The sequence below is a fragment of the Terrapene carolina genome, unplaced genomic scaffold (assembly GCF_002925995.2).
Source record: "Terrapene carolina triunguis isolate 2854851 unplaced genomic scaffold, T_m_triunguis-2.0 Scaffold62, whole genome shotgun sequence".
Classification (NCBI taxonomy): Eukaryota; Metazoa; Chordata; order Testudines; family Emydidae; genus Terrapene; species Terrapene triunguis.
In genome coordinates this window covers 55,921,173-55,948,101 of record NW_020664413.1, presented here as the reverse complement: position 1 = coordinate 55,948,101, position 26,929 = coordinate 55,921,173, and the positions used below count along the sequence as shown (strand labels likewise).

Sequence of the window (26,929 nt, the reverse complement as noted above, 5' to 3'; positions counted from 1 at the left end):
TTGACTTTGAATGAAGGACCCACTCCTACTTCAATAATCTTAATTCCCCTTCCTGCTTAGTGGGGTCTGGGGGGCTCTGCATTTTAATTTAATTTTAAATGAAGCTTCTTAAACATTTTAAAAACCCTGTTTACTTTATATACCAACAATAGTTTAGTTGTATATTATAGACCTATAGAAAGAGACCTTCTAAAAACATTAAAATATATTACTGGCACGTGAAACCTTAAATTAGAGTGAATAAATGAACAGGAGTACTTGTGGCACCTTAGAGACTAACTAACAAATTTAATAAATTTATTAAATTTGTTAGTCTCTAAGGTGCCACAAGTACTCCTGTTCTTTTTGTGGATACAGACTAACACGGCTGCTACTCTGAAACCAGTGAATAAATGAAGACTCAGGCACACCACTTCTGAAAGGTTGCCGACCCCTGGTCTATATGACACAGCTGAGCCTGCTGCACCATGCAATAATTGTTTCATTTACCTAAAGAAAGTTCAGAAAAAAATAAGCTCTAGCTTAGCCTCAGAAAACATTTTACTACTGATGAAATGAGGGCTTTGGTTAGAGGGCAGAGAATCTTTAACCACATGCTTCCACTTCTCTTTACGTGAAGATTCCTGGCTAAATCCCTCACATACCATGTATGCTCAAGTCAAGTCTATGTATTCAGACTGCTCACAAGCACACTACAGTGGCCTAATAACAAGAATGGACTTCTAACCAGTGTGGGCTGGCAGGGCCTAGCGAATTGGATTGTGCAAGGTCTAGGCTCGAGGAAATTAACATTAAAGGGAATTGTACATAGACTGGGTCAGTGAAGTTTCTTCAGAGCCTCAAACAAAGGCAATGTGTATGACAACATTCAAACTACTTATAAGGAAGGTCCCAATTGGGTCTGTAAAGCTGCTGACCATGGTAGGGATGGTGTATGACAACATTCAAACTATGCATGAGGAAAGTCGTGACTGGGTCTGTAAAGCCACTGGCCATGGTAGGGATGCTGTATTACAAGTGGAGCACCTGCAGCTAGTGTTGTGAAAGCAGGCACATTGCACAGGGAAAGCTTAGTATCTGGGATTTCCACTGAAAATGCAGTAGGCACCTCTGCTGCCTTGTGAAGAGGGTCATGGTCCCCAATCACCCCTCCCTGCCTAGTTTGCAGAGTCTAGTGCCAGTGGCCATCTTTTTGCTGCACTAAGCACTAGTCTCCATTTTCTGAGGACATTAAAATCATTCTGGCTTAGAGGCATCTGCAGCTGTGTTTAGATTCCAACTCCACTGCTCAGAAAGTCACGTTTCACTATTCCCATGTGTGAGAATTCTTGGGTAGGTGGCTTTTAAAAGGGTGAAAATAAGTGACCTGTATTTACCAGAACTGTTTCCATCTTCAGGGAAGTGGAATGAGCGTAAATCTCAGCTTCCTGCTACAGAAAGAAAGGACAGCAGGAGAGGCTCAGTGCTGGCTGGAGGCATTCACTCTTCATCTTCCCTGCTGTCATGATACTGGGTGGTTTTAATTCAAAACCCTACTACTGGACATAGGGTTGCACAAGAAAGCTCAATTGTCATTTAAAAAAAAAAAAAAATGGTGTTTACCCTTCATGGTTGCTGAGAAGCTTCAAAACATGAAGCAACTGCACGGTAAAGGCTCAAACCAGCATGCAATCAGAACCTACATGTATTCATAAAAAAAAAAAACCCTCCAAACACTCCATTTCTTAGTGCTTAGGAATACAATCTTCTACTCAGGTGGTATCTATAAATCATCATGCACCTCCAAAATACACACAGCTATGTTTCTCCTATGCTCCCCTGAGTGTTTCCTGATCCAATTCCTTACCCTCTCAAACAACTTTAACTCCAACAGAGGAGAGAGGATTATTTTTATTAAGTCCAGTCTCTTACATGCACTAAACAGGGATGGGTCCATTTTAATGTAAAGTCTTGGAAACATTTTTAGTTTGAATATCAATATCTCCCTGCTTGTCTACAGTCCAAACATGTGAAACCTGAAGAGTTTCATTTCATTTTCAAAGCCTTACTGAACTATAAAGTAAGTGTTCAACATTTATGGTGAAAAATAGACATTACTTCAATGTAGGTAATCCTGCAGGGTTAGTAGCATAGGTAAAGAAATCTGCTTTATAAAGATGAGACAAATTGAAACTGATACTTATGTATAATGAAAGTTAAAGGAACAAGTTGGAATTTCCCAACTCTTGTGCATAGAAGAACCTTAATGCAACATCAAGGATTACATATTAGTACCAAATGCAAAAATCTTGTTCCACATTTTTTATACAGTTTGCTGTGCATTAGCAGTATTTAGAGTCAACAATCTGTAAATAGTTAATGAAATGTTAACAGGAGTTCCACTCCCTAAAATGTAAGTCACTTGTACTAATGATTAGGGACATATTCTAGTACTGGTGGGGCTATGAAACCAAGCTACCTAGGCTTGATGTTATCAATCTATATTGTTCTTGCTGGATTACTCGGTTACAGTCTCATTATCCCATCCCTACTAAATACAGCAAGAAGTAAACTTAAGGAAATAGTTTTTCAGCCCAAAATTAACATTATTCTTTACCTGACAGATATTTTACCTCTCTCACACTTTGGGGAATGTATTGTACAGTTATTCTGGACTGCACCAGTTCAGAGCATATTAATCAAATTTGCACGTGCATTAAGTCTGTGTGGGACACAAACTCTGGACTCCATGCTGCGACCCTTGCTTTCTTCTATACCACCTGAAGAGGGTCTCTGTCGCTCTCTGACACAATGATGGTGATCTTATTCTCTAAGTGTGTAGCCAGCATATCTCGCAGCTCTGACAGAAAGCCTCGCTCGGTGTTACTGTGCTCACACAGAATCACACTTATCCCTTTGGCAACAGCATCCAGTACTTCATGGTGGGACATCTCTCCTGTCATAATGAGAAGAGATACCATGTAGATTAGCCATTTAGACCTGCATCATTTTGTAATTCATTATAAGTAATATATTTTAAAAGTCTCTGCTCTTGTGGAAGAGTAGTGTTGCAAAAATGCTATGTTATTCCATTTTCTAGAATACAGTTCTATAGAGAACTATGGAAATACATTTCCCTCAAAAGGAGAAATGTGGTGCAGATTGTGATAGACTCCACCACTGTACAAGAGTGCTCTTTTTAAAGAATTCATGAATGTTAACTTTACAGAATTGTTTACTTTAAATGACCTCAAACACTCCATTACATAAAATTTAAGAGTATTTACCCCCACAATCCCCACCTCTGCAGGAATTTTTGCTCTTACTATTTTTCCCCTCACTTCCACCCAGTGGAGACTTATTTTTAAATTGACATTCTCAATAATACACTAATAGTCTGATGTAGTTTTCTAACACATCTGCCCTTAGCACTAATAATTTAAACCTATTTTTAAAAATGTTTAACTTTCAGCGTGTTATATAATCCATCTACATGGAGGGCCCTCACTCCTAAAGCACAGCTGCCGGCCTGGGGCAGCACCACCACCATTGTGTCTCTACCTCAGTTTCCCCTAGTGGACTTCAGAAGTCCAGTGAGGCTTATGTATACTGAACAGTGCTCCTTCAGGGTCTAGTTTATTTAACCCACAGCTGGAACTTTTGTACAAATTCCCCCAGCATCTCTAGCTGGAAGGGGAAGGGGCTGAGTGAAGTGGAGTTGATGGACTAAGGTTATGTCCAGGTCCCTTACCAGCAAGGCTCTCTTGACCCAGAACCCTCTTCTGGAGCCACAGCCTCTTATTAGCTGGGGGGAAGTTACCCTATGACATCATTCCAAGTGAGTCTGCGTTACTATGTAGTTCTTTGTCAACAATAATAGTTACATTTTAGCATTGTACACAGTATTTTAGATGGTCATACAATGGCTGAAATTATCTTTCCCAGACACTATCCAGAGACCTCCTGAGGATTTAGCCAATGAGGAACTTTTTCTACCTCCAGAGGTTAGAGCTTGAATTTACACAGCGTCTTTCAGACACCAAGTATCCCACTGTACCATTTAAAGCAATATTAGATACTGGAAGTGCAGTGACTATGTGCAAACACACCAGACAGTTTGCTTTTCACACAGCACTGGCTGTTCAAGGCTGTCTTGCTTATGTGATAGAATTGCCTTTCTGTATGTCTGCAGAGCACCTACCACATTTTAGGCACTAATGTAATACCAGTAATTCTAGCAGATGTTTTGAAATGTTTAACTGAAAAGTGTGTTAGAACAACGTGACATGTTCTACAAGGTGCATCTTTTGGTTTGGATTTTGTGCTGGGAGAGCCGGGTTGGGAAGAATGAAGGTGAGTTGCCCAGCCTTAGGAATGTGGGGCTACACAGTCCAGAAGGTGGTGGGTTTCCAGGTTTACAAGTTAAAACTTAATAGCTGGATCTAACGGTAGGAAGATCTAGTTGTAACCTGAAGAGAGGAGAGGTTCCATGTCCATCTGGCAGACTACAGAATCCTCCTAACTTCTTCCACAACACCAATACACTGAGTCACCTACTTATTTCAGAGTGAACTGCTCACATATTGGAAGAACTGGTTGTAAGGATGCTGGAATTGAAGCTGGGAACCAGTGTGGCAGAAAGTCATGATTTTTAAATTAGACACTTAAAATTAAACAAACACACAAAACCAACAAATGAACATCCAGCTAATGAAACACATGCCTAGCCTCACGCTGATCACGTCACTTCCCCCACTCTTCACTTTTCTTTTTAGAATGGAAGCTCTTTGGGGTTGTAGACTGTCTTCCTCTCACATTTTGGGAGCTACTACAATCTAGATTATAACCATCTCCTAAAGAAAAATGCTATGTTAAGAATCTTAGCATAGGATTAAGTTTTTACTGTAGGTCTCCTAGATTTAGTCCCTGAACTTTGCAATTAACTGCACCGTGTGGAGCTCCTTTTAAGTCAACGGGGCTCCACGCAGGCCTGCACCCATGTGCCTTCAGTTGCAATACTGGAGCCTTGTTTTTGCTATTTATTTCTTAAATTTAGATATTTCAAAAGCCCATCTCATTTTATTCTTAATGATTAGAAAGTCGTAGCCCAAAATTTTGTTAGACTTAAATTGTTTGCATGTATATACATCTAATACAAGCATCTGCACTATAATGGGATGACTGACAAATTCCACATGGACACTGGGCTACAATCTTGAACAGAAAGTTTCCTACATTTGACATTTTTATCAGGTTACCAGGTGGTCAGTCTAGCAATGGACCTGCATTGTTGCTTGTAGGATTTATTTGTTCTTTTAGTAACTAACTGATTCCTTGCCTTTTGCAATTATACCAAATTCTTCTTCACAGCTGGATTCCTCAGCAACCAATCAGATTGCTCTTTCTAGTGACCATTTTATAAAGATAAGTATGGAACAAGAAGTCTCATACCAGTGAGATAGAGGTCAGCTTCCACACCCTGCAGGACACTGTTCCCAGAGCCAGCACACAAAGCAGCCACCTTCACGTTGGCTTCTGCAAGACAGCAAGTGCCACAATTAAACTCCCTTCCTACCCCTCAGCCTTGATGCCAGCTTCAATACAGATAAATGCAGTGCTAACCCATGTCTTGCTCTTACACCCAATGGAAATTTGTTGGGTGCTGGGAGGGGATGTTAGTTTGGAGGAGGCGTATGGGCCACTAACTTATCTGGGAATGCAGCAAAAACCCATGGTCCTTGTAAACTAGTGATGGATGGACAGCTCCTCCTCACTAGCAGGAACCGTCTCCAGTTGATGTGCAGAGAAGAGAGGAAATGTTTTCAGCACATTGCTACACAGTGGCTGGTTGTTGACCACTGCAGCTTAGTTTTCACCTGTTGAAGTGTCTTAGTAGTAATGAATAAAATGATCTCATATGTATATGGTAAGAACAATTAATCTATTCCCCCATCACACACACCACATTCAATGAAAACAAAATGTTTTGGGTGACAAAAGAATTTTCAAAATTTAACACTCCTGTGTATCACTGTATGAATAATCATCCAACTTCTGCTGACTTAAGTAGGAGTCCTAGGATTACAGTCTACGCCAGTGGTTTTCAAAGTGCGGGTCGCGACCCAGTACTGGATCACGGTATGTAAGGCACTGGGTCGCAGCGGCTCTGGTCAGCACCGCCAACTGGGCCGTTAAAAGTCCCATTGGTGGTGCCTCCCGGCTAAGGCAGGCTAGTTCCTACCTGTTCTGACACCGCGCTGCACCTTGGAAGAGGCCAGCAGCAGGTCCAGTTCCTAGGCGGGGGGCTACGGGACTCTGTGCATTGCCCCCACCCCAAGCACTGGCTCTGCACTCCCCTTGGCCGGGAACCAGCCAATGGGAGCTTGGGGGTCGGTGCCTGTGAGCAAGAGCCGGACCTGCTGCTGGCCATTTCCGGGGTGCAGCGCGGTCCCAGGAGAGGCAGGAAGCCTGCATTAGCACCTCTGCTGTGCCGCTGACTAGGAGATGCACAAAGTAAGCCCATGTCCCAATACCCTACCCCAGCCCCCCCAAACCCAGAGCCCCTTCCTGCACCCCCAGCCCCACCCCAGAACCTGCACCCCCAGCCCAGAGCCCTGACCCCCCTCCCGCGCCCCAACCCCCTGCCCCAGCCCTGAGCCCACCCAAACCTGGAGCCCCCTCCCGCATCCCAACCCCCTGCCCAGAGCCTGCACCCACACCCTGAACCCCTCATTCCCAGCCCCACTCCACAGCCTTCACCCCTGCACCCCAACCCTCTGCCCCAGGCTGGAGCCCTCCCACACCCCAAACCCCTCATCCCCAGCTCCACTGGGTCATGGGCATCAACAATTTTCTTTTACTGGGTCACCAGAAAAAAGTTTGAAAACCACTGGTCTACAGAACACTGAACTAGGGGCTTTAAAACACTGAGCATGGTTTGGGAACACAGCTGCTAATCTCAGTAGTTTTTTAATAAGACTTGCCTTTCTCAGAGACAATACCAGGAATTAAGAACAAACTTTCCCAATTATTCAGTCTCACAAGTTATCCTGTTTGAAGGGAGGCAGTTAGGGTTTAGGACAGGTAACTGGACCAAGAGAACCTGAGTTGTATTCTGGGTTCTGCTACTGATTTGCTGTTTGACCTTGAGCAAGTCCCTTTCTCTGTGCCTCAATTTCTCCTCCCACAAAACATGCATATTGTAGGATAAACATAAAATAAAACAAATTAAAGTTAGCTTAAGATTGGTTAAAAAAATAACATATTTGCTTTATAGTTTGTGGCTAGTAGGGAAAAGGCCCCCAGTAGCAAGTAAAAGAAGGCTATGAAAATAATTAGTATTACTTGTAGTGTGGAAAGGACCTATGGTTCCAAAAGTAACTAATAAAGAGCTGCAGAAACAAAACAAAACAAAAATTGTCTTTAAAAAAAACAAAACAAGCCCAAACCTTCCCATTGTTCTGCTGGTAAGCAAGGCGCGGCAGAGAAAATAAAAATGGAAAGGTCTTGGGAAAAAAAGGAGGCTGTAAATCTTACCTAATTTAAAACTGAAAATGAGGGTAAATTGTCTCAAATTGGCTTTTAGCTAAAGTCGGTAATTGGCAATGACCGTCATTTGTTTGTGAAAGGGTATAAAAAGTAAATTCTTAAAGGGTTCATTGCTAATACCTGCCTGACCACGTTGAAGTCAACCAATATGGGTCTAAGCAGCCCTGGGATTAGCTCGCTTGTAAGCATCTTAATCAAATGCTTAATGTTTTGTTACTGTTTGGATGTAGTAAATTGCTTATTATTTAGGATTTTTAGGCATGTTTAAAGCAATTGTATAAATATCATTTGGCCTCCTCAACAGGAGGTGCTATTGTATAACTCATGGAAAAAGACAGCTCATGCTGTTTATGTGCTCTCTCCCTCACAGTGATAACCAGTGTAACACAAAATTCACTGTTAAAATTCAGACTATATTAGAAAAGGAGTCTTCTAGAGCAGGGGTTGGCAACCTTTGGCATGCAGCCCGTCAGGGTAATTCGCTGGCGGGCTGCAAGACATTTTGTTTACATTGACCGTCCGCAGGCCCCCCCCCCCCCCCCAGCATCTCCAAGTGGCTGTGGTTTGCTGTTCCCGGCCAATGGGAGCTGCGGGTAGTGGCAGGCGGCAGGGATGTGCTGGCTGCCGCCTCCCGCAGCTCCCACTGGCCAGGAACGGCAAACTGCAGCCACTGGGAGCTGCGTGGGGCCGTGCCTGCGGATGGTCAATGTAAACAAAATGTCTTGCGGCCCGCCAGCGGATTACCCTGATGGGCCCCATGCCAAAGGTTGCCGACCCCTGCTCTAGAATTTATGTAGTATAATAATTACTAATACCAGTTCCCAGTTCTTCTTTAGACCCACCTGGTACTAGGAAGCATATCAGTCCTACATGAGAGATAATACACCAGTAATAACCACTCCACCCACCTACTTCTTGTGTTTATGGGGCACTAATTATAGTGGAAAAATCAAACACGCTTGTGGACTTGTTTACCTAATGTCTTCCCCGTTCCCAGGGCCAGGCGTATGTAAGGCAGCCTTAGGTGGCTTTTGATTCGTTCAGTCAAGGCTGACAGGGAGACTGGCTCGCTCAGCGTGCATAGGCGTCCCATTCCAGTATGTGGAAGCAGAGGCTGCGTAGAAGTAGAAGTTTAAAAAAATTACTGTGCATGTGCTCACTGCAGCTGTTCACATCACCTTTTACTCTAACAGGAACTGACATCTAGACACCACAGTGCTGAGTACAGGAGGAATAATTAAACATAGAAAGTCAGTTTTTGAGTGCTTTGCAAAAGAAAGATACATATGATATTCCAAAGGACTAGGTAACACATTGGCCACATCTACACTAAATACTGGTTGAAGTGCTACTGTAGGTCACAGAAAACCATTTTCACAGATTTAGAAAGTGTAAATGCTTTCAAGTCCCTCAAGGTCAGTGTTAAGGCAAACTGATAGAGGCATCTCAAGGAAACTTGCATTGCTGCTGCTAGTGCTGTTTCTGGTCTGCGAGTAGAGGGTTTCTGTTTCCAGGGCTATCAACCTGGTGCCTTTCACAAGCAATAACGGAAAGAGAAAGTGGTATGTGAATTCTGTTACCTTCTGTAATAACATTATTTCAGTCTTGTGATAAAGAAGGCTGTTCCGTGACAATAATGCCACCACCTCCAGCAGCGCCTTCTGGGTGCAGTTCAAACTGACTCGTGTCTGCTCCTCACCTTCAGCCCTGAGAAACAACAGCATTTTTGGTGTTTACTAAGAAAAAAAGAATTTCATAATCTAGTTAATGGATTATTATTATTATTTCTATCCTTTCTATCACAGAAGAGAAAAAAGGAGACATGGTGACAGCCCAACACACTACTATAAAAGAAACATACAGCTTAAGGGGAATGAGGGAATTAAGCCATACTGTTCCCATCAAACTGAATGACAAAATTGTTCCTCTCCATCTCTGCAATTGGACTGGTACCTGTAACTTCTTCAGTTACTAGCCATCCTTTAATCCCAGTTTGTACTTAATATTAAATTTAGACTTTGTGGAGCAAACTGAACACAATTCTTTCTGCCCAATGAAACACTACAGAAGGGTCACATGTTCTGTTTGATCTCTTAATGCCATTAGCATCCATGTTTAAAAATTTTTCCACAAAGGTTATTTTCACTGTTCTCACAAAAGCAGATTGGAATTTCAACACTTGGTAATAAAAAGGGCTTCTTTAAAAGGAAAGACCACCCATCTTGCTCAGTCAGTTCTTCTCACTCCAAATAAATTGTGAAATGGATTTGAAAATGAGATTTTTAAGGTATCCTTATGGCACTAAGACCACTTTTCAGCTTCCACCTGGAGGTAAAGTTCAGTTTCATACAAAAAGCTATTCCCACTACATCCACACACCAGTTGGCCCACACATTCTGCTGACACATTACCCATCTCCTTATTGAGGTCACTGCACTTTAAGTTAAATAACTTCCCTCATTAAGTCCTGACAAAGAAGGCTGTACCTGAGGAAGTCAGATTTATTATCAAATGCATCCAAAAGTCCACCAACTATGAACACAAAAACCAGTGCCTGAAGAATTCCCAGAGAAACTGATAATAGTTAAATAATCTCGATCTCCAGTTTAAAGGTCCACTATCCCACAATGGTAAAAACTTTCAATAAGAAGTTATAATATCTTATCCAGACCTTAGATAGTCACCTGTATATTCTTTCCCATTATTGTAGTTTGTATCTTAAGAAGCACCTTTCCCTTTTCAAAGCAACAGAAGAAAACACCAGAGAGCCATGCACAGTACCTGGCAGGGAGAGTAATGAGAGACGAAATCTCTGGGATCCCTCGCATGCTAGATAGGATTGTCTCCAGGTGCTCAGTATGGTCCACACTGAATTCCACTCGGTGAGTGCCCTCAGTTGGGTAGCTGGGAGCCACTGATGGGTGTAGTGGGACAGTGGTACAGACACCTGAGAAAACAACATGCAGTACAGAAATTTAACAGCTTTGCAAAATTGTACTGGTCCACTCGACCACAGCAGACTTTATTTTTGTGACAGGTGAATAAAATAGCATTATTTTTTTCCTTATCATCATCATCACCACTATGGGCAAAGCAGAATTTGTTCTTGGGTTGGTAAATTGCCATAATTATTTTGCAAGTCTGGTTTACGGTCAGACACAGGACTCAACTTATTTTTATGGTCTACAGTAACCTGTTCAACAGCTTGATGATGATGATGATAATAATAATAATAGCATTTCTAGTGCTTTTAATCTAAAGATCTCAAGTGCTTTATAAAGTGGGTAAGCCTATTATCCCCATTTCACAGATGAGGAAACTGAAGCACTAAGATGTGAAGTGACTTGTCCCAGGTCACAAAATGAGTCAATGGCAGAGAAAGAATTGGAACCCACTTCTCCTGACTCCAACAGTGGTCCCCTAAGCCATGCTGTCTCCAATGGACTGAATCTGTTTTAAGTACCTGTAGGCTAATACTAACATATTATTTGCATTGTGTTGTGTTATTGTCTAGGGGCCATTGTGCTAAGTACTGTACAAACACAAAGATGTACAGTACAAACACCTGCCTCAGAAAGCCAACTACCAAAAATATAGTACCAGTGATTCCTGAACCATTTTTCAGTGTAAAGAATACAAATCTAGGCGGTTTCATGTAGCTAAAATACTGTATAAGTGGCTAGACTTTGCACTTTACAAAAGTTTGTCTATCCCCAAGAGTGCATCATACATGTAGAACTCAATTGTAACTCTTTATAAAAACAGAAGAAAGTTTATTTTTTTTCTAACTTAAAATAAGGATTGCTGTGAGGGAAGGAGGGAGGGAGAGAGAATGATTTATTAAGTATCAATGGATGTGTTTCTTGTGATGTTCTTATACCCTAAACATATGAAAGGAACCACTCTTATTATCCAGGAGACACTAGAGCACATCCAGTGATCTGTGGCTTAAACTGTTGTAGTCAAGTTACACACCAAATGTGCTCAAATGGTTCTGTTCTCATACACTTAATAATAGAACTATAGAAATTACAGATGGAAAAGACCAATAAGGCTCTTCCCCCAGAAGCTGGTGCAGGATTGTTCCTTACAATATATTTTTCTAGTACACCTCTACCTCGATATAACGCTGTCCTCAGGAGCCAAAAAATCTTACCGTGTTATAGGTGAAACCGCGTTATATCAAACTTGCTTTGATCCGCCGGAGTGCGCAGCCCCGCCCCCCTGGAGCACTGCTTTACCGCATTATATCCGAATTCGTGTTATATCGGGGTAGAGGTGTACTTTTTCTAGTCTAGTGTTAAATGTCAGCATACTTGCCTCTGGGTACTGGTTGGAGTGCCTTATGGAGACCCATTTGGCCAATTAAATAACACCTACCATTCATGAGCATGTGGAACACTTTGCCTTTTAGTCCCAATCACGTAACCTCTCTGTGATAACTATAGCAATTGCTTACAGTTGCTTGGTAGGAAGGACAGTCTGATGGTCAAGGCACTGAACTAAGACTCAGAAAACCTAGGTTCAGTTCTCACTTCACAGGCTTCCTGCATATTTATAGATTCCAAGGCCAGAAGGGACCACTGAGATCATCTAGTCTCCTACATAACACAGGCCATAGAACCTCCCTTATATAGCTCCTAGAGTGTATCTTTTAGAAAAACATCCAGTCTTGATTTAAAAATTGTTAGTGATGGAGAATCACCTACAACCCTTCATCAATTCTTTCCAATGGTTAATTACTCTTCCTGTGAAAAAAAATGCCCTGTTTCCAGTTTGATCTTGGACAAGTGACAATCTGTCCTGCGCCTCAATTCCATAATATTTCCCTATGTCCCAGACATGCTGCAAGGATGAAATCCATCAATGGTTCAGAGGAGCTCAGATACCATGTGATGAGGGTCACATAAATAAAAGTATTAAAGAATGTAATATGAAATATACATGTTGTCCTTTTTGGGTGAAAAAATAAGTACTTCGTCATGAGCTCCCATCTTTTCACTAAGGTGGAAACAAGGATGAGATCCAAGATTATGTGATCAGCCAGTGGTCCACAGACTAGTTTGGAAATTCTGCCTTAAAAGTTATCTCTTAGGTCAGAGCTGAGTCATATTTATCATGCAATGTGGGAAAGCTTACTCTGTGGATAAATAAGAGACTTAATTTATTAACTTTGGTTTCTAGAACTATCTGGAACATTTACCAACATATGATTATTTAGATGACTTTAAAATTATGAAAAAAACACACTTTTTAAAAAATAAACTCAAATCATGCATGTAAGCACATGGGAAAATTGATAAAGACATTCCTCATAGACTTACACTGTATTGATAAAGAGTAATTTAAATTGAATATCAGTTAAAAAAGGGGTATCTCACCAAGTCCTTTGGCTAGCCAGTTATTGACTCCATGAGGTATGGCATCATATGCTGTGTGTGGAGAGTAAATGCCAACTCTGTTTTCCAAAGCCCGGATCACAAGACGCTCTTTCCAGGTTTTCCATGTTATGCGCTTGAGTGCTCGGAATATGGGTGGGTGGTAAGAGAGGATAAGATCTGCCTTCTTCTGCAATGCCTCCTGCATTACGTCCTCTGTAAGGTCATTAGTTAGGAAGAGTGTGCTCACGGTATGGGGTGGGCTCGGTTCTACCAGTAGTCCTACATTGTCCCAGCTTTCAGCCAGAGAGAGTGAAGCAAAGTCATTCAAGGAGGAAACTAGAGCTTTTAGATCCATGAAGGAGCGTGAAGGCAAGACAAGCAAAGGCTGGATGCACTGGAGAGGTCGGCGAATGAGGTGCACACAGGACAGCAGCATGCATATATCTAAAGAGGCAAAACATAATTAGGGATGTTGGGGGATAGGGAAGAAGTTTAAGATAATTCTGAGTTAAACACCAATATCTGAGCATTCAGACTGGACAATGTCCAGCTCAGGTATGAAAACACCTCCACTTGGGCATCACATTCAATATTTTTCAACAGAGATGGCAATAGAGGTGGTTTTGAAACAAATTGATACATTAAAGTGGTAAGTCACCAGGGCCAGATGGTATTCATCCAAGAGTTCTGAAGGAACTACTACCTGTGGTATGTAACCTATCGCTTAAATCGGCCTCTGTACCAGATGACTGGAGGATGCCAAGGGCGCAGAGGCGATCCTGGGAATTAGAGGCTGGTAAGCCTAACTGCAGTACCAGGCAAACTGGTGAAACTGTAGTAAAGAACAGAATTATCAGACACATAGATGAACATGATATGTTGGGGACAAGTCAACATGGCTTTTGATCAGACTGTAACTGCAACAAGAACTGCTAGCCACAGGGGGAAAGAAAATGTGCCATTCTTTGCTCTCCAACACTGATGAACGCTGCATGTGAGATAGAGGTAGACGCTAATAAAACTCTTATAGAAGCAACCAGGGCTGACTTTAAACATATGCAACACAAGAGAACTTGGGATCCTGAGCTTTTGTGGTCTTGTGCAGACTTAAATAGCAAGTCATGGGCCGAACAATCCTTCTCTCAGCTCAATGTCTTTGAAAATCTTAAGGCTGACTTTGCAAACCCCATCATAAAGATAGACTTTTACTTCATCTTCTAGTGTTGGAACTAGTCTTCCTTTCTCTACTTTCACACTCCTTTAACACGGGGGTTAGCAGCACAATGGTACCCTGCTGAACTACTGTTTCAGGCTCTCTGCAGTCTGGGGAAGATGGGGCAGGCTCGGCCATGTTCCCATGGTTTTACTGCACACCCATAAGGCCTAGAAAAGCTAACTGATCTAGCAACACTGGTTAGGTAGGACAAGCTGTGGCTATGCCACCGTAGGGAGGCCACTGGCAGGTCTGGGGAGCCAGGGTTTCTGTAGGGAGCAGAGCCAGGGAAGACGCTATGGCAGAGAGTGTGGGCTCCGCCCCTGCCCCCAGGCGAGGGCTCCTGCTCGGGCCAGTTTGTTCAATTTGCAGCCCAGGTGCCACGGGGAAGGGCGCTATGACCTCCGGCGCCAGCCCGGCCGCGCTGACAGCCCTCACTTGGGGCAGCGTCTGCGCCTCTGTGCGGGAGCGGGCGCCTCAGGCAGGCACGTCCCCCGCCACTGCCAGGCAGGGCAGCCCCCAAGATCCGGCCCGGCAGCCCCCGCCGTGGGGCAGCGGGGACCCACCTACCTCGGCCCGGCTGAGACTGGCGGCGCCTCACTGAACAGCGCCCCCGCCCTGGTCCGTCTGGGAAGCGGCCCCTTCCGCTGTGCCGGCGGGGCCTGCTCCGAGCGCGGGAAGCAGGTGAGCGGGCGGCTGCGGCGCTCGGGGGCTGGGCCCCTCCTTGCGCCCGGGGCGCCGGGGTAGCCGGGCCGGAGGCCCCAGTTCCCCTGCAGCGGCCCCTCAGCTGGGCTGACCAGCTCCTGCCCCGTGCCGAGCGGCGGGGCCTGCGAGCCTCGGCTGGCGCTCGGCTGGCACGGGACGGGAGGCGCTGGGGCGCAGCCCCGTAGAGCCTCGTTAAGGGCTTGGCCCCCCTGCCCAGCCCTCGCTCTCAGGCTGAGCCGCTTTGTCTTTGGACCCCGTAGTACTAGTCAGCCCTGTCTGAGGCGGGAGCGGGCTGGGCCCTTCCTCCATTTTCTAACCATGGCTTGTGATGGGTGGTTGCTCTCAAAAGTCCTGATGGATAACAGGATAACAGACCCTGGGTAGCTCGATATCAGACTTCATGCTGAGGGGCTAACGGGAATTGATCCCTGAACATTACATTGGTAGTTACTTGGGTGCAAGTGATCACAGCCGAATTTCGTTTATGTGCAATCAACATTGTCCTGACCACTAGAAATAGCTATTTACTATACTGGGTGCTTTAAAAGGGCCACTTTCCCAAAGCTGAAAGCAACTATGAGCATAATTGAGTGTGGGAGGGGAAATGTAACCTTAAAAATGTGAAAGGTAATAGAGAGTTGTTTAAGAATGTTTTATCTGATGCCCAAATAAACCACAATTCCATACTCACATAAGCGGCTAAGAGGACAAATACAATCCTGGAATATATGAGCTGGGGAATGTCATATGTAGGGAGGTTGTATTATGTCTGTACATTAGTGAGACTGTTGGCCACTCTTCAAAAAGGATGCAGAAAAATTGGAAAATATTTAGAAAAAAAGCTAGGAGACTGATTAGAGGTCTCGAAAACCTTCCTTATGCAGAGGTACTCAAGAAATCATCTGTAGTTTGTTGAAGAAAAGGTTAAGAAGTGAATTGCTCACAGTTCACAAGTACCTGTATGAGGAGAAGATTTCTTATAGTGAACAGCCCTTTAAACTAGCAGAAAAAAACATAATGAGATCTAAGAGTTGGAAGTTGAAGCTAGACAGATTCAGACTAGAAAGCAGACACACATTTTTAACAGTGACTAATTAAAATTGTTCCAATGGTTTTCTAGAAATGTGGTGGGTTCACTATTGTTTTCAGTCTTTAAGTTAAGACTAAATCTCTGTTTCACTAAAAGTTATGCTCTAGCTCAAACAGAAGTTATGGGATTGATGGGAATTATTGAGAGACATTCTTTGGCCTGTATTATGCAGGAGGGCAGACTAGATCATAATGGTCCCTTTTGGCTTTAAAAATCTTTAGAGAGAAGATTCATATTGAACAGTTGCAATCTCTGCAGACTCTCATCATATGGAAGTTTTTTTCTATATATTGATTTGTTTATAAAAATACTTTGTTCTATTAATTTCTAGCTCTCTAAGTGGTGGGTAGTTATGTAATATACATAAAGTGCTTATGAACAGGTTGATATGAACACTACTGTAAAAATCCATGGTGCAATCACTTGTATAATTTAATTGACAACCTAAAAGATTTTAGAATTTTTAAAGGAGGTGGTGAAGAAAAACTAAAATAAACATGTTTTCTTTGCAGGAAACCATCTGACCTGTCTGCTTTGGGCTCCTGACAAAAAGACATGGTGAGACAGGCAGTTTTTAGATATATTTTTAAATTTTGTGAATCTAGTATTGAGAACTGGACAGCAGCTCTGTATCCCAAATAATCCCACAATTTAGTTTATTGTAAAGAACTTGTGATGTAAAGCTCAGCTACCCATTTAATTGATTTCTGTCCAGTGGCCCGTGGAAAAGGGAATATGTCAGTTTTACTATTTCATGAGATTAGGTAGTGCATTAGCTTTCTACTGCTAGAGCACTAAATTCAAATTCTGGTTTGGATAATGATTTTGGTCATCTCATTTGGTCTCTATTCCCACATAAAAATGTGTTAAGGGTGTAAATACATAAGAATGTTAGAGTTTAAAAAATGAAAAAAATTTAAATCCAAGAAATGAAGTGTAAGGTTGCATTTCTCAAACAAGATAGATACACAAACTTCTTTTATTGTGGCTCCATAGAGATCCCAGCCAATTGTCTTCCCTTCTTTCTATGTCAAGTATGGAAAACATGCACCACAGAACATTGGTTTTGTAATTTTTTCTGTACATGTATGTCTCTACTAGTAAGTGTGATGCTTTGTCACCACATTAATATAGTTCTTTCAATGTAAGTGCTGTGATTTTGTGATCTGGGTGAGGAGAGGAATGATAGCGTTGTGTGTAACACTTGGATAACTGGCACACCCATCTGTCTGAAAACTGATGTATCCCATTGCTTATTTTCAAAACCCCAATCAACATTCCCTCTCATATACACAAAATACATTGTGAATAATCCAGAGCACAGACTGACTCATGTGAGTGACACTCATTTTTTTCCCCTTTCAACTGAATACTTCACATCATTTACTAATCCTTGAGAAGAAAATTGCGCTTTTCAGCCACCATCTTTCCGAGGGAGGACTATATAGGACACTTTTGCAGTCCATCCATGCTAACTCAACCAGAAAGATTGCAAGACAGTGACATGAGGCACTTGTTCCTTCTACTATAGACTGACTGAGTGCATGTACTACCATCTCATGGAATGAAACTGGGAGAAACTTGGGTCTCCAGCATGGCTGTGCCAAGATATAACTGACTAGGCTATTTTTTCTGTCATCTTTGAGCTGATTGTGTTGGTCTGGTTCACAGAGATGGAAAACATATATGCAGCTGAGCTTTGTTATTACTCTGAAGAATACCTTGTTAGTTCTTTTTAATTACGGGCCTTATTCACATGAGGTCCAATCTCTTCCTGTTGACTTCACTGGGGATGTGAGCAGGTCCATGGGACACAGTCTCTCTCCTCAGAGTGATGCTTGGCGACAGCACGAGAAAAGCTCTGAGCATTAATCTTTTATACTTGTTCTCAGTTTTACTGACAACTTTTTTTTAAACTAACTTCTGGATGCAGTTCAGCTTTTTTGTGTCTATGAGATCCCATGCATACGGGCTCAGGGAATTCGCTTAATTTAGGAACAAATCCAGATTTTGGTCTCCATCTTAACTTCACATACACAGACAGTTAGCTGGAAATGGAAATGCATTTATATTCCCAGGGTGACTAGTGAATAGAGCAGAGTTAGTGGCTCTCAGTCTTTGATTTTGAGTCAAAATTCTGGTTTAATTTTTTTTCCCTTCACCCTCAGGCTGTCACACTGCACACTGATGTGGGAGATATTAAAATAGAGATATTCTGTGAGCGAACACCTAAGGCCTGTGAAGTGAGTAATATGACAAGACTGGGACTGTTTAGTATTGAAAGGAGACTAATAAGATGGGACATGATAGAAACAAAATAATGAATGGCATAGAGAAAGTAAATTTGGGATGTTTCCATTTATCCTTTTGCATCATATGAGAACATTCAGTGAATGTGAAAAGGAACAAATATAAAACTTATACCGTGAGAACTTTTCATACAGTGCATAATTAACCTGTGGAATTCATTGCCATAAGATATCATTAAAGCCAAGAGTTTAGTAAGATTAGACATTTATATGGAAAATGAAAACACTATTGTGTTAGACAGGATACAAATGTATAAAAGATGTAAACCTTCATGCTTCTAGGCATAAACTAACCACTGTCAAGGATTAGGAAGAAAACTCCTCTATGGGCAAATTATTCCATAATTGCTCATGATGGGGCTTCTTGCACCTTCTTCTTTAGTATCTAATACTGGCCATTACCAGAGATGGGATACTGGACTAGATTGACCTGCGGGAGACTAGTGTAGGACCCTGCAGTGGGACCAGGATCCCATGAGTCCCACAGGACCCGCTGCCATAATAACAGGAGCGGGATTAAAAATAGTCTCTAGTATGGCATTTCTTATGTTCCTAATTATGGCCCTGAACCCAAAAATATTTACACATGCTTAATTTTAAGCAGCAAGAGTAGTTCAGTTGACTTCAGTTAGACTACTCACAGCTCCTAGAGTTAAGTACGCATATAAATCTTTGCAGAATAGGAGCCTATCTATGAAAATAGGTTTATAGGACCCTCTATCTAACTCAGCTTCCTAACAAGTGACCCCACTTTGTAACGTTCTGTTACCAGTGTACATGGAAGAATAAAAAAGATAAAATGAGTTTAAAAACAAAAAGGGAGAGAGAGGGGAAAAAATTGTCCATCTTACCTTTTTTCTGGGTGGTTGTTGTTGGTTTTTTTTTATAATTTATCTTTTTTTGCAAAACTTTGCCTTTTACTAAATTAGTCTTGAGCAGTCCCTGTCTGAATATAAATAAAACACTGGACTATATAGAGGACTGTTTTTTTCATGTAATGTGACGAACTATTTGTGTCCATTAGATATTTTTTTCCCCTCTATATAGTATATGTAGAAAACCACCAATCCTGATGCATTGTTTTGGTGTAAAAGGTTTCAGTCTACTTTTTATTGTTACTGGCACAGTTTGTATTTTTGGTAAGTCTTTGAGGAATAACGGGGAGGTAATGAGGGATCATGGAGAACTGACTTTTTTAAAAAAATGTATTTCAATAACCAGAAGCAGTCTGAGATAATAGAGTGATAGCATAATACGCTCACAATACAAACCAAAGCTGGAAGGGTTAATTTTAATCCTGTCACCCTTGAGCATTCCTCTCAGAATAACATAAGGTGTCCAGCACAGAACATGTTACTTCTGGACTGCTTCTTAATGAGCACTCTTGCTCTTCCTATAGAACTTCCTGGCTCTTTGTGCTAGTAACTACTACAATGGCTGCATATTTCATCGGAATATCAAAGGATTCATGGTGCAGACAGGGGATCCAACAGGTAAATCCTTCCATCAATGTCTGGTATATTGAGCCCTTTTTCAAAGGTGGGAGGCAAGATAAGTAACACAACACTGTACTGATGAGAGAGACTTTCATGATCTGGGTACTTTTCTATGGAAAGATTTCAGATAAGTTGCTATTCACTCTGGATTTAAAATATTAATACTAGTCATAAGCTAATTATATCTTCAACTCACTGTACAAATTTTAATCCTCTCAATCAACATTCTGTGCCTGGTATTATCTCCATGCTCATTTGCCATGATTTGACAGCTAATCAGTGGGAGATCCAGCATTTGAATGCAGAGATTCCTGTTTTCCATGCTTGTGACCAGGTCACAGTGCCTCTGAACACTGTCTGTGTAGCATTTAGGACTATGATCCAGAAAGTGTCTGCTATTTAAAGGAAAGTCTTGTTCACTTCTATTGCTGTTTGCCATCATATTGATTTGAATTTGGGACTATCTCAGTCTCTTGTTCTCCTGCTCTGTTATTATTTATTTAAATTGCAGTAGCACCCATATGTCCCAATTAGGATCAGGTCCTCGTTGTTTGTACAGCACCTAACACACACATGAAAACTTGATTCCCTGCCTCAGGCAGCTTACAGTCTATCTAGAGTTTTAACTGTAACTTAAGATACCAATATTCTGGTTCAAATTTTTCTGAAAATGACTGTGATTAGAGATTCTTTCTCAACCCTGAGAAGAAAGTAATCCATCCCTGTCACTACTTCCTCAGGCTCTGGGAAAGGAGGTAACAGCATTTGGGGCAGGAAATTTGAAGATGAATACAGTGAACACCTAAAGGTATTTCTGTGCTCTTCAATATACTTTTGTTGTTTCTTCACATGAATTCATTTTCAAGAGCAAGAGATGATCAACGTTGCGTAGTACTGGGATTAAATGACCGTTTAGAAAATATGTTAAAGTCCATGCCCACAGTAAGAGAATAGGAGGCTTGTTATTGAAGTGGGATACTGGAGAGTTTCAGTAGTTTGGGGAATTTAGAGTTAGGGGTGCTTCTCTCTGTGGAGGGTTAGATGGGGAAGTTTTGTATTGGTCTAAGGTGTTGTCATGCATCCTTGGGAGGGGGAAAGGGAGGCATTTGATGTGGTAGAGTCAGATCTGAGGGGCTAGTTGCGGATCATGAAGGAGGGTTTTGGCAACTGGGAGGGAGTCAGATTTTGTTGTATATTTTAATAAAGATTGGGAGTCAGAATGTTAGGTAACTAAGCCCTGGCTGTTGGCTGCAGTCATGCATTCACAGAATACGTATGTATGCATTTTCTTCCATTTCTACTTCTCTTTCAGCACAGTGTCCGTGGTGTCGTTTCCATGGCAAACAATGGCCCAAACACCAATGGATCTCAGTTCTTCATTACATATGGCAAACAGCCACACCTAGATATGAAGTATACTGTCTTTGGGAAGTAAGTGACCCAGCAGTGTGCCTCCTCATGATACAGTGTGAAGGGCAAGGATACATCAGGGCAACTGTAGTGGAAACATATAGTCCTGTTACAGCAGAAACCTGTAAAAGTCTTGGCTACATAAGTGTGAACTGTGACTGACTTCTTTAGATACTACATAAGTTTTGTTGTACTGTATTTTAAAAGACACAAGCAATGTATTTTTCATTTTTTATTATAATTGCCCCTTTAAAATAGCTGAATATCTTTATCACCCAGGCACACACTAGTTTATTATGTAGAATTGTTCGTGGACACAGCCAGTGAGAGTCTCAAGATATAGAAATTACAGAATGAAGTAATTCTACCACAAGTCAATATTTTACGAAATGTACTGCAATTAATTTTTCATGGAAAATTTTTATAAATTATAGCATTACAAATGTGTAGCCTGATCTGCAAACCCTTTTCTCTCCCAAGTAGTCACACTGAATTAAATAGACTTGCTTGTAGGATTGGACCTCTAATTATTTTTCTTGTCTTATGTTGTGCAATGAGGGTCTGAATGGCATATTTTTGGTACACCGTGTGTGCTTTACCAGCTACACTGTAAGTCCAATTATACTGCTATTGGGCTTATTTTAGCTTCTGAGAGATAAGAACGTACATGTTGATGGCCCCAAGAGAACTCAGAAGTCAGAGATTTAAACTAACTTACTAAAACTGAAACTTTCCTTTAAAATATGTATCAAAGAGTAGCTTTCCATGGAATCTGACACTCAGGTTGAATAGAAAAAGGAAAAAAACCCTGTGAATTATTGTTGGTCCTGTTAATGAGTGCTAGGGGGCTACTGGCATATATTTCTTTTGGGAAAGAGCACTGATATGCGTGGCATTTTGGGGGGATGAAACTTTAAAGAATTACAAGGACTATATATACAAATTGAAAAGAAAAAAGTAGGTCCAACTTGGGGCCTGTTAGTATTGACGGTGTCTTTGTAAGTTTCTCTCTTTTGGTTTGTAGCATTTCCCTCTTTGGTCACCACTACAATTTTGCATACCAGTCCTCCTTTTTATTTTAAAGGGAAAAATAAACCAGCATGGGATGTTTTTGAGAGCTGAATATTTAATTTATTCACATGAAGTGAGGCTTCATGAATTTATCCTAAGAGTTTGGGGGATGAAACTGTTAGGAGAAACACTGCTTTATCTCCCTTTGCATTTAAAATTGCTCAACTGATAGAAGTCTCATACTGCTTCAGTTGCTTTTTCTACATCATCAAAACAGATAGACACTACTGTTTTTTGGGGGGGTGGGGTGGGTTGTCTCCCTTTATGTAATATTTAAATCATGAGTTTTTCTAGTGACTTAGTGCTCCAAACTTTTTTTCTAACCACATCACCTCCTTAAACACACACAAAAACAAGTCCCTAAAGGGCACATACGTTTCAAGGTGGCTTTGGCACTGTGGTTGGCAAGGGCACATGCCATGCCTTCCAAGGTCTTCCCCCCCCCCCAACCCTCCCTGAAAAATACTGTTACCATTGCTTAGTGAGAGGGAGTTACTTGGAAATGAGTAAATTACAACTACAACAGCAACAACAAAAAACCATAAAGGGTGGATTTGTTTTACCAGATTGCCCCAATAGGCATCATACCCATACCAGTCAACACTGGCTGCACAGTTTTACAGCACACTGAGCAACCATGGTAAGCTAGAGCTCTTTATCAAAGTGATGGAAAGACTGGGTAATAACGGCAGTGGAAAAAGTATGGGTGCTATAGTGATCTCATCCTCATTTAGTTTTTAGCTTTGTCTTAGTCAAATTAGATAAACTCAGCAGACAGCTTCTAAATAGACAACAGAGATGTTAAAGGTACATCCTCATCCTGAAATCAAGTTTATTTAGAAAATGAAAATGAAAGCAATTTCAGGTACTACTAGCGCCTGTTAATTTTTGTGGAATTTACCATCATATTTTCCTATTTTAAAAAATGATTTCTGTTCCCTGTTTGCTCTGTGAAAGACCCACACAAACTGGTGAAGCTGACTGACAAATATGGCAGGCGACCAGCTTGGCGTAACAGTGAAATTGTTGCTGATCTTAAACACAAAAAAGAAGCTTACAAGAAGTGGAAGATTGGACACATGACCAGGGAGGAGTATAAAAATATTGCTTAGGCATGCAGGAGTGAAATCAGGAAGGCCAAATCACACTTGGAGTTGCAGCTAGCAAGGGATGTTAAGAGTAACAAGAAGGGTTTCTACAGGTATGTTAGCAACCAGAAGGTGGTCAGGGAAAGTGAGGGCCCCTTACTGAATGGGGGAGGCAAACTAGTGACAGAGGATATGGAAAAAGCTAATGTACTCAATGCTTTTTTTGCCTCTGTCTTCATGAACAAGGTCAGCTCCCAGACTACTGCACTGGGCAGCACAGTATGGGGAGGATGTGACCAGCCCTCTGTGGAGAAAGAAGTGGTTCAGGACTATTTAGAAAAGCTGGATGAACACAAGTCCATGGGGCCGGATGCACTGCATCCAAGGGTGCTAAAGGAGTTGGCGGATGTGATTGCAGAGCCATTGGCCATTATCTTTGAAAACTCATGGCGATCTGGGGAGGTCCTAGATGACTGGAAAAAGGCTAATGTAGTGCCCATCTTTAAAAAAGGGAGGAAGGAGGATCTGGGAAACTACAGGCCAGTCAGCCTCGCCTCAGTCCCTGGAAAAATCATGGAGCAGGTCCTCAAGGAATCAATTTTGAAGCACTTTGAGGAGAGGAAAGTGATCAGGAACAATCAGCATGGATTCACCAAGGGCAAGTCATGCCTGACTAACCTAATTGCCTTCTATGATGAGATAACTGGCTTTGTGGATGAGGGGAAAGCAGTGGACGTGTTATTCCTTGACTTTAGCAAATCTTTTGATACGGTCTCCCACAGTATTCTTGACAGCAAGTTAAAGAAGTATGGGCTGGATTAATGGACTATAATGTGGATAGAAAGCTGGCTAGATCATCGTGCTCAATGGGTAGTGATCAATGGCTGCATGTCTAGTTGGCAGCCGGTATCAAGCGGAGTGCCCCAAGGGTTGGTCCTGGGGCCGGTTTTGTTCAATATCTTCATTAATGATCTGGAGGATGGCGTGGATTGCACTCTCAGCAAGTTTGCAGATGACACTAAACTGGGAGGAGTGGTAGATATGCTGGAGGGTAGGGATAGGGACAGAGGGACCTAGACAAATTAGAGGATTGGGCCAAAAGAAATCTGATGAGGTTCAACCAGGGCAAGTGCAGAGTCCTGCATTTAGGATGGAAGAATCTCATGCACTGCTGCAGACTAGGGACGAAGTGGCTAGGCAGCAGTTCTGCAGAAAAGGACCTAGGGGTTACAGTGGACGAGAAGCTGGATATAAGTCAACAGTGTGCCCTTATTGCCAAGAAGGCTAACAGCATTTTGGGTTGTATAAGTAGGAGCATTGGCAGCAGATCGAGGGACATGATCATTCCCCTCTATTTGGCATTGGTGAGGTCTCATCTGGAGTACTGTGTCCAGTTTTGGGCCCCACGCTACAAGAAGGATGTGGAAAAATAGGAAAGAGTCCAGCAGAAGGCAACAAAAATGGTTAGGGGGCTGGAGCACATGACTTATGAGGAGAGGCTGAGGGAACTGGGATTATTTAGTCTGCAGAAGAGAAGAATGAGGGGGGATTTGATAGCTGCTTTCAACTACCTGAAAGGGGGTTCCAAAGAGGATGGATCTAGACTGTTCTCAGTGGAAGCAGATGACAGAACAAGGAGTAATGGTCTCAAGTTGCAGTGGGGGAGGTTTAGGTTGGATATTAGGAAAAACTTTTTCACTAGAAGGGTGGTGAAGCACTGGAATGGGTGACCAAGGGAGGTGGTGGAATCTCCTTCCTTAGAGGTTTTTAAGGTCAGGCTTGACAAAGCCCTGGCTGGGATGATTTAGTTGGGGATTGGTCCTGCTTTGAGCAGGGGGTTGGACTAGATGACCTCCTGAGGTCCCTTCCAAATCTGATATTCTATGATTCTATGACTATACAGGGGAAATTACACAAAGTGAGGCCAAATGCACAAAATAAACTTCCAGCATTGAAATCAATATTTTTTTCCTGTGATCTTTCAGTTATAGTCAACTACGCATAGGTGTTACTTTTTTACCTACTGTTGTTACAAGTATTCCAGAGAAACATGGTGTTTATATTGATGTTGTCCTCATAGTGTTTTGGATGTTTCCTTACCTCTTTCTCAGATGGTCAGAGTAACAGTTGTTTAAAAAGTTGTAAGGTGTCTGTTAGTGTTAAGTTGCTTTCTCATGTCACCTTTCCAGCTTGGACAGAAACCCAGAAGTATAAACTCTACCTCTAAATTTATCCTGCAGTAAATCAGTATCTAGGCTGTCCCAGAGCTATCAGATTTATGTGGTCAGTAGTGGTTCTGTTAGTACCACTCCTGCCTCTGTGTCAGAACATTATTGATTAGAATCTGTCATCTGGGGGCTGATTCCCCAGTCAGAGGACATGAGTAATTCCCAGTGAAGTCCAGTTTGATGAGTATCTTGCTAGTGTAGTTTTAAATGCCATGATCAGTCTGACCAACCTCTCAGGAATCCTCTCAGGCACTTTATAGCTATGGAGTGAAAGGGTTGGGATGAATTGTGATATTGCAAAGTCAATGGGAGTTACTTGTATCCTGTTTGTGGGGAGGAAAAATCATAACCCAGTTGGGGTGTCATATTAAGTGTTGACAGGGCAGGGCAAAGGAGCATCCTTTAAATGGAACATTAGATCTCTCTGGCTACCCAAGTGGAAATTAAAAGGACTGTGGCACCCTCCCAAGAGTCATATGTGGCCACTCAAAATTCTCTTTCACAATAGGTTATGATGTCCAAGGGACATCATATGAGTTTACTACTAGTAAACTCATAATGGCTATCTTACTTCCTTACTCAGTCCTTGCATTGCAGGTACCTTAATTCACTGTAAAGTGCTTTGGAGTACCTAGACTATGAAAAGAAAGGTGGGCCTTTCATTACAAGAGAATTCTCATGATTGTTCTGCTTTCTTTCCAGGGTAATTGATGGTCTGGAGACCCTAGATGAGCTGGAGAAGCTACCGGTGAATGAGAAAACCTACCGACCTCTTAACGATGTTCACATTAAGGACGTCACAATTCATGCCAACCCTTTGGCTTCATAGACATAAAGTGCCTGGACAGATTCCTGAGAAGCTGGTCAGACTGACTGCTAATCATAGTATTGAAGTGACACTAAAAAGGTGTCAATTTGGATCAGACCTTTACTGCTTGAATGCAGGACTTTCAGGAGCTGCCAGCATCAGGCAGGATCCAAAGGGGTGCCTCAAACTGGCTCTTCTAGTTCTAGCTATTCCAGACAATCTGCCAAGGCTCTGATTGTGAACTTTTAGTTTACTTTTTGTACATTTAAGATAAAGGGGAAAGAATCTTTTTAAAAATATATTTTTTTCAATCCTTTGTTTTTTGTCTTAATATAACATCAGTTAAAATTAGGGCTGTGGATTAATCGCAGTTAACTCATGCAATTAACTCAAAAATTAATCGTGATTTAAAAAATTAATTGCAATTAATCACAGTTTTAATCACACTGTTAAACACTAGAATACCAACTGAAATGTATTAAATATTTTCGATGTTTTCCTACATTTTCATATATATTGATTTCAATTACAGCACATAATATAGAGTATATTATTTTTTATTACAAATATTTGCACTGTAAAAATGATAAACAAAAAATAGTA

At 41.8% G+C, this 26,929-nt stretch overlaps 2 protein-coding genes across 3 annotated transcripts; one reads left to right on the top strand and one right to left on the bottom strand.

The window, feature by feature from the left end:
* Positions 1-1,788: 1,788 nt before the first annotated feature.
* On the bottom strand, positions 1,789-14,770 carry NIF3L1 (NGG1 interacting factor 3 like 1). The gene is made up of 7 exons (XM_024214070.3): positions 14,692-14,770; positions 12,909-13,352; positions 10,309-10,474; positions 9,108-9,234; positions 8,503-8,641; positions 5,431-5,514; positions 1,789-2,935 (listed from the first exon to the last, which is right to left on the bottom strand). Exons 2-7 carry the CDS (start codon positions 13,342-13,344, stop codon positions 2,751-2,753), a joined length of 1,137 nt encoding a protein of 378 aa, XP_024069838.1. The 5' UTR covers positions 13,345-13,352; positions 14,692-14,770; the 3' UTR covers positions 1,789-2,750.
* Positions 14,719-26,672, top strand: PPIL3 (peptidylprolyl isomerase like 3). 2 transcript variants are annotated; one of them, XM_024214073.2, is made up of 7 exons: positions 14,719-14,805; positions 16,429-16,474; positions 18,085-18,159; positions 19,625-19,718; positions 20,462-20,529; positions 21,034-21,152; positions 26,221-26,672. In XM_024214073.2, the coding sequence occupies exons 2-7, from the start codon at positions 16,472-16,474 to the stop codon at positions 26,345-26,347; spliced, it is 486 nt and encodes a 161-aa protein (XP_024069841.2). In that variant the 5' UTR covers positions 14,719-14,805; positions 16,429-16,471; the 3' UTR covers positions 26,348-26,672. The 2 variants fall into 2 exon arrangements, with proteins under 2 accessions (XP_024069841.2, XP_024069842.2); XM_024214074.2 differs by lacking the exon at positions 18,085-18,159.
* Positions 26,673-26,929: the final 257 nt, after the last annotated feature.

What these genes read in the sequence shown, in the direction of transcription:
- NIF3L1 (XM_024214070.3), bottom strand. Translation starts at nt 13,344, where the DNA reads ATGCTGCTGTCCTGTGTGCACCTCATTCGCCGACCTCTCCAGTGCATC. An exon ending in GGGAACGGGGAAGACATTAG is followed by an intron (nt 5,515 to 8,502) that starts GTAAACAAGTCC and finishes GCTGTCTTGCAG; the next exon opens with AAGCCAACGTGAAGGTGGCT. An exon ending in AGCTGACCTCTATCTCACTG is followed by an intron (nt 2,936 to 5,430) that starts GTATGAGACTTC and finishes TCATTATGACAG; the next exon opens with GAGAGATGTCCCACCATGAA.
- PPIL3 (XM_024214073.2), top strand. An exon ending in GAACACCTAAGGCCTGTGAA is followed by an intron (nt 18,160 to 19,624) that starts GTGAGTAATATG and finishes CTCTTCCTATAG; the next exon opens with AACTTCCTGGCTCTTTGTGC. An exon ending in AAGTATACTGTCTTTGGGAA is followed by an intron (nt 21,153 to 26,220) that starts GTAAGTGACCCA and finishes CTTTCTTTCCAG; the next exon opens with GGTAATTGATGGTCTGGAGA.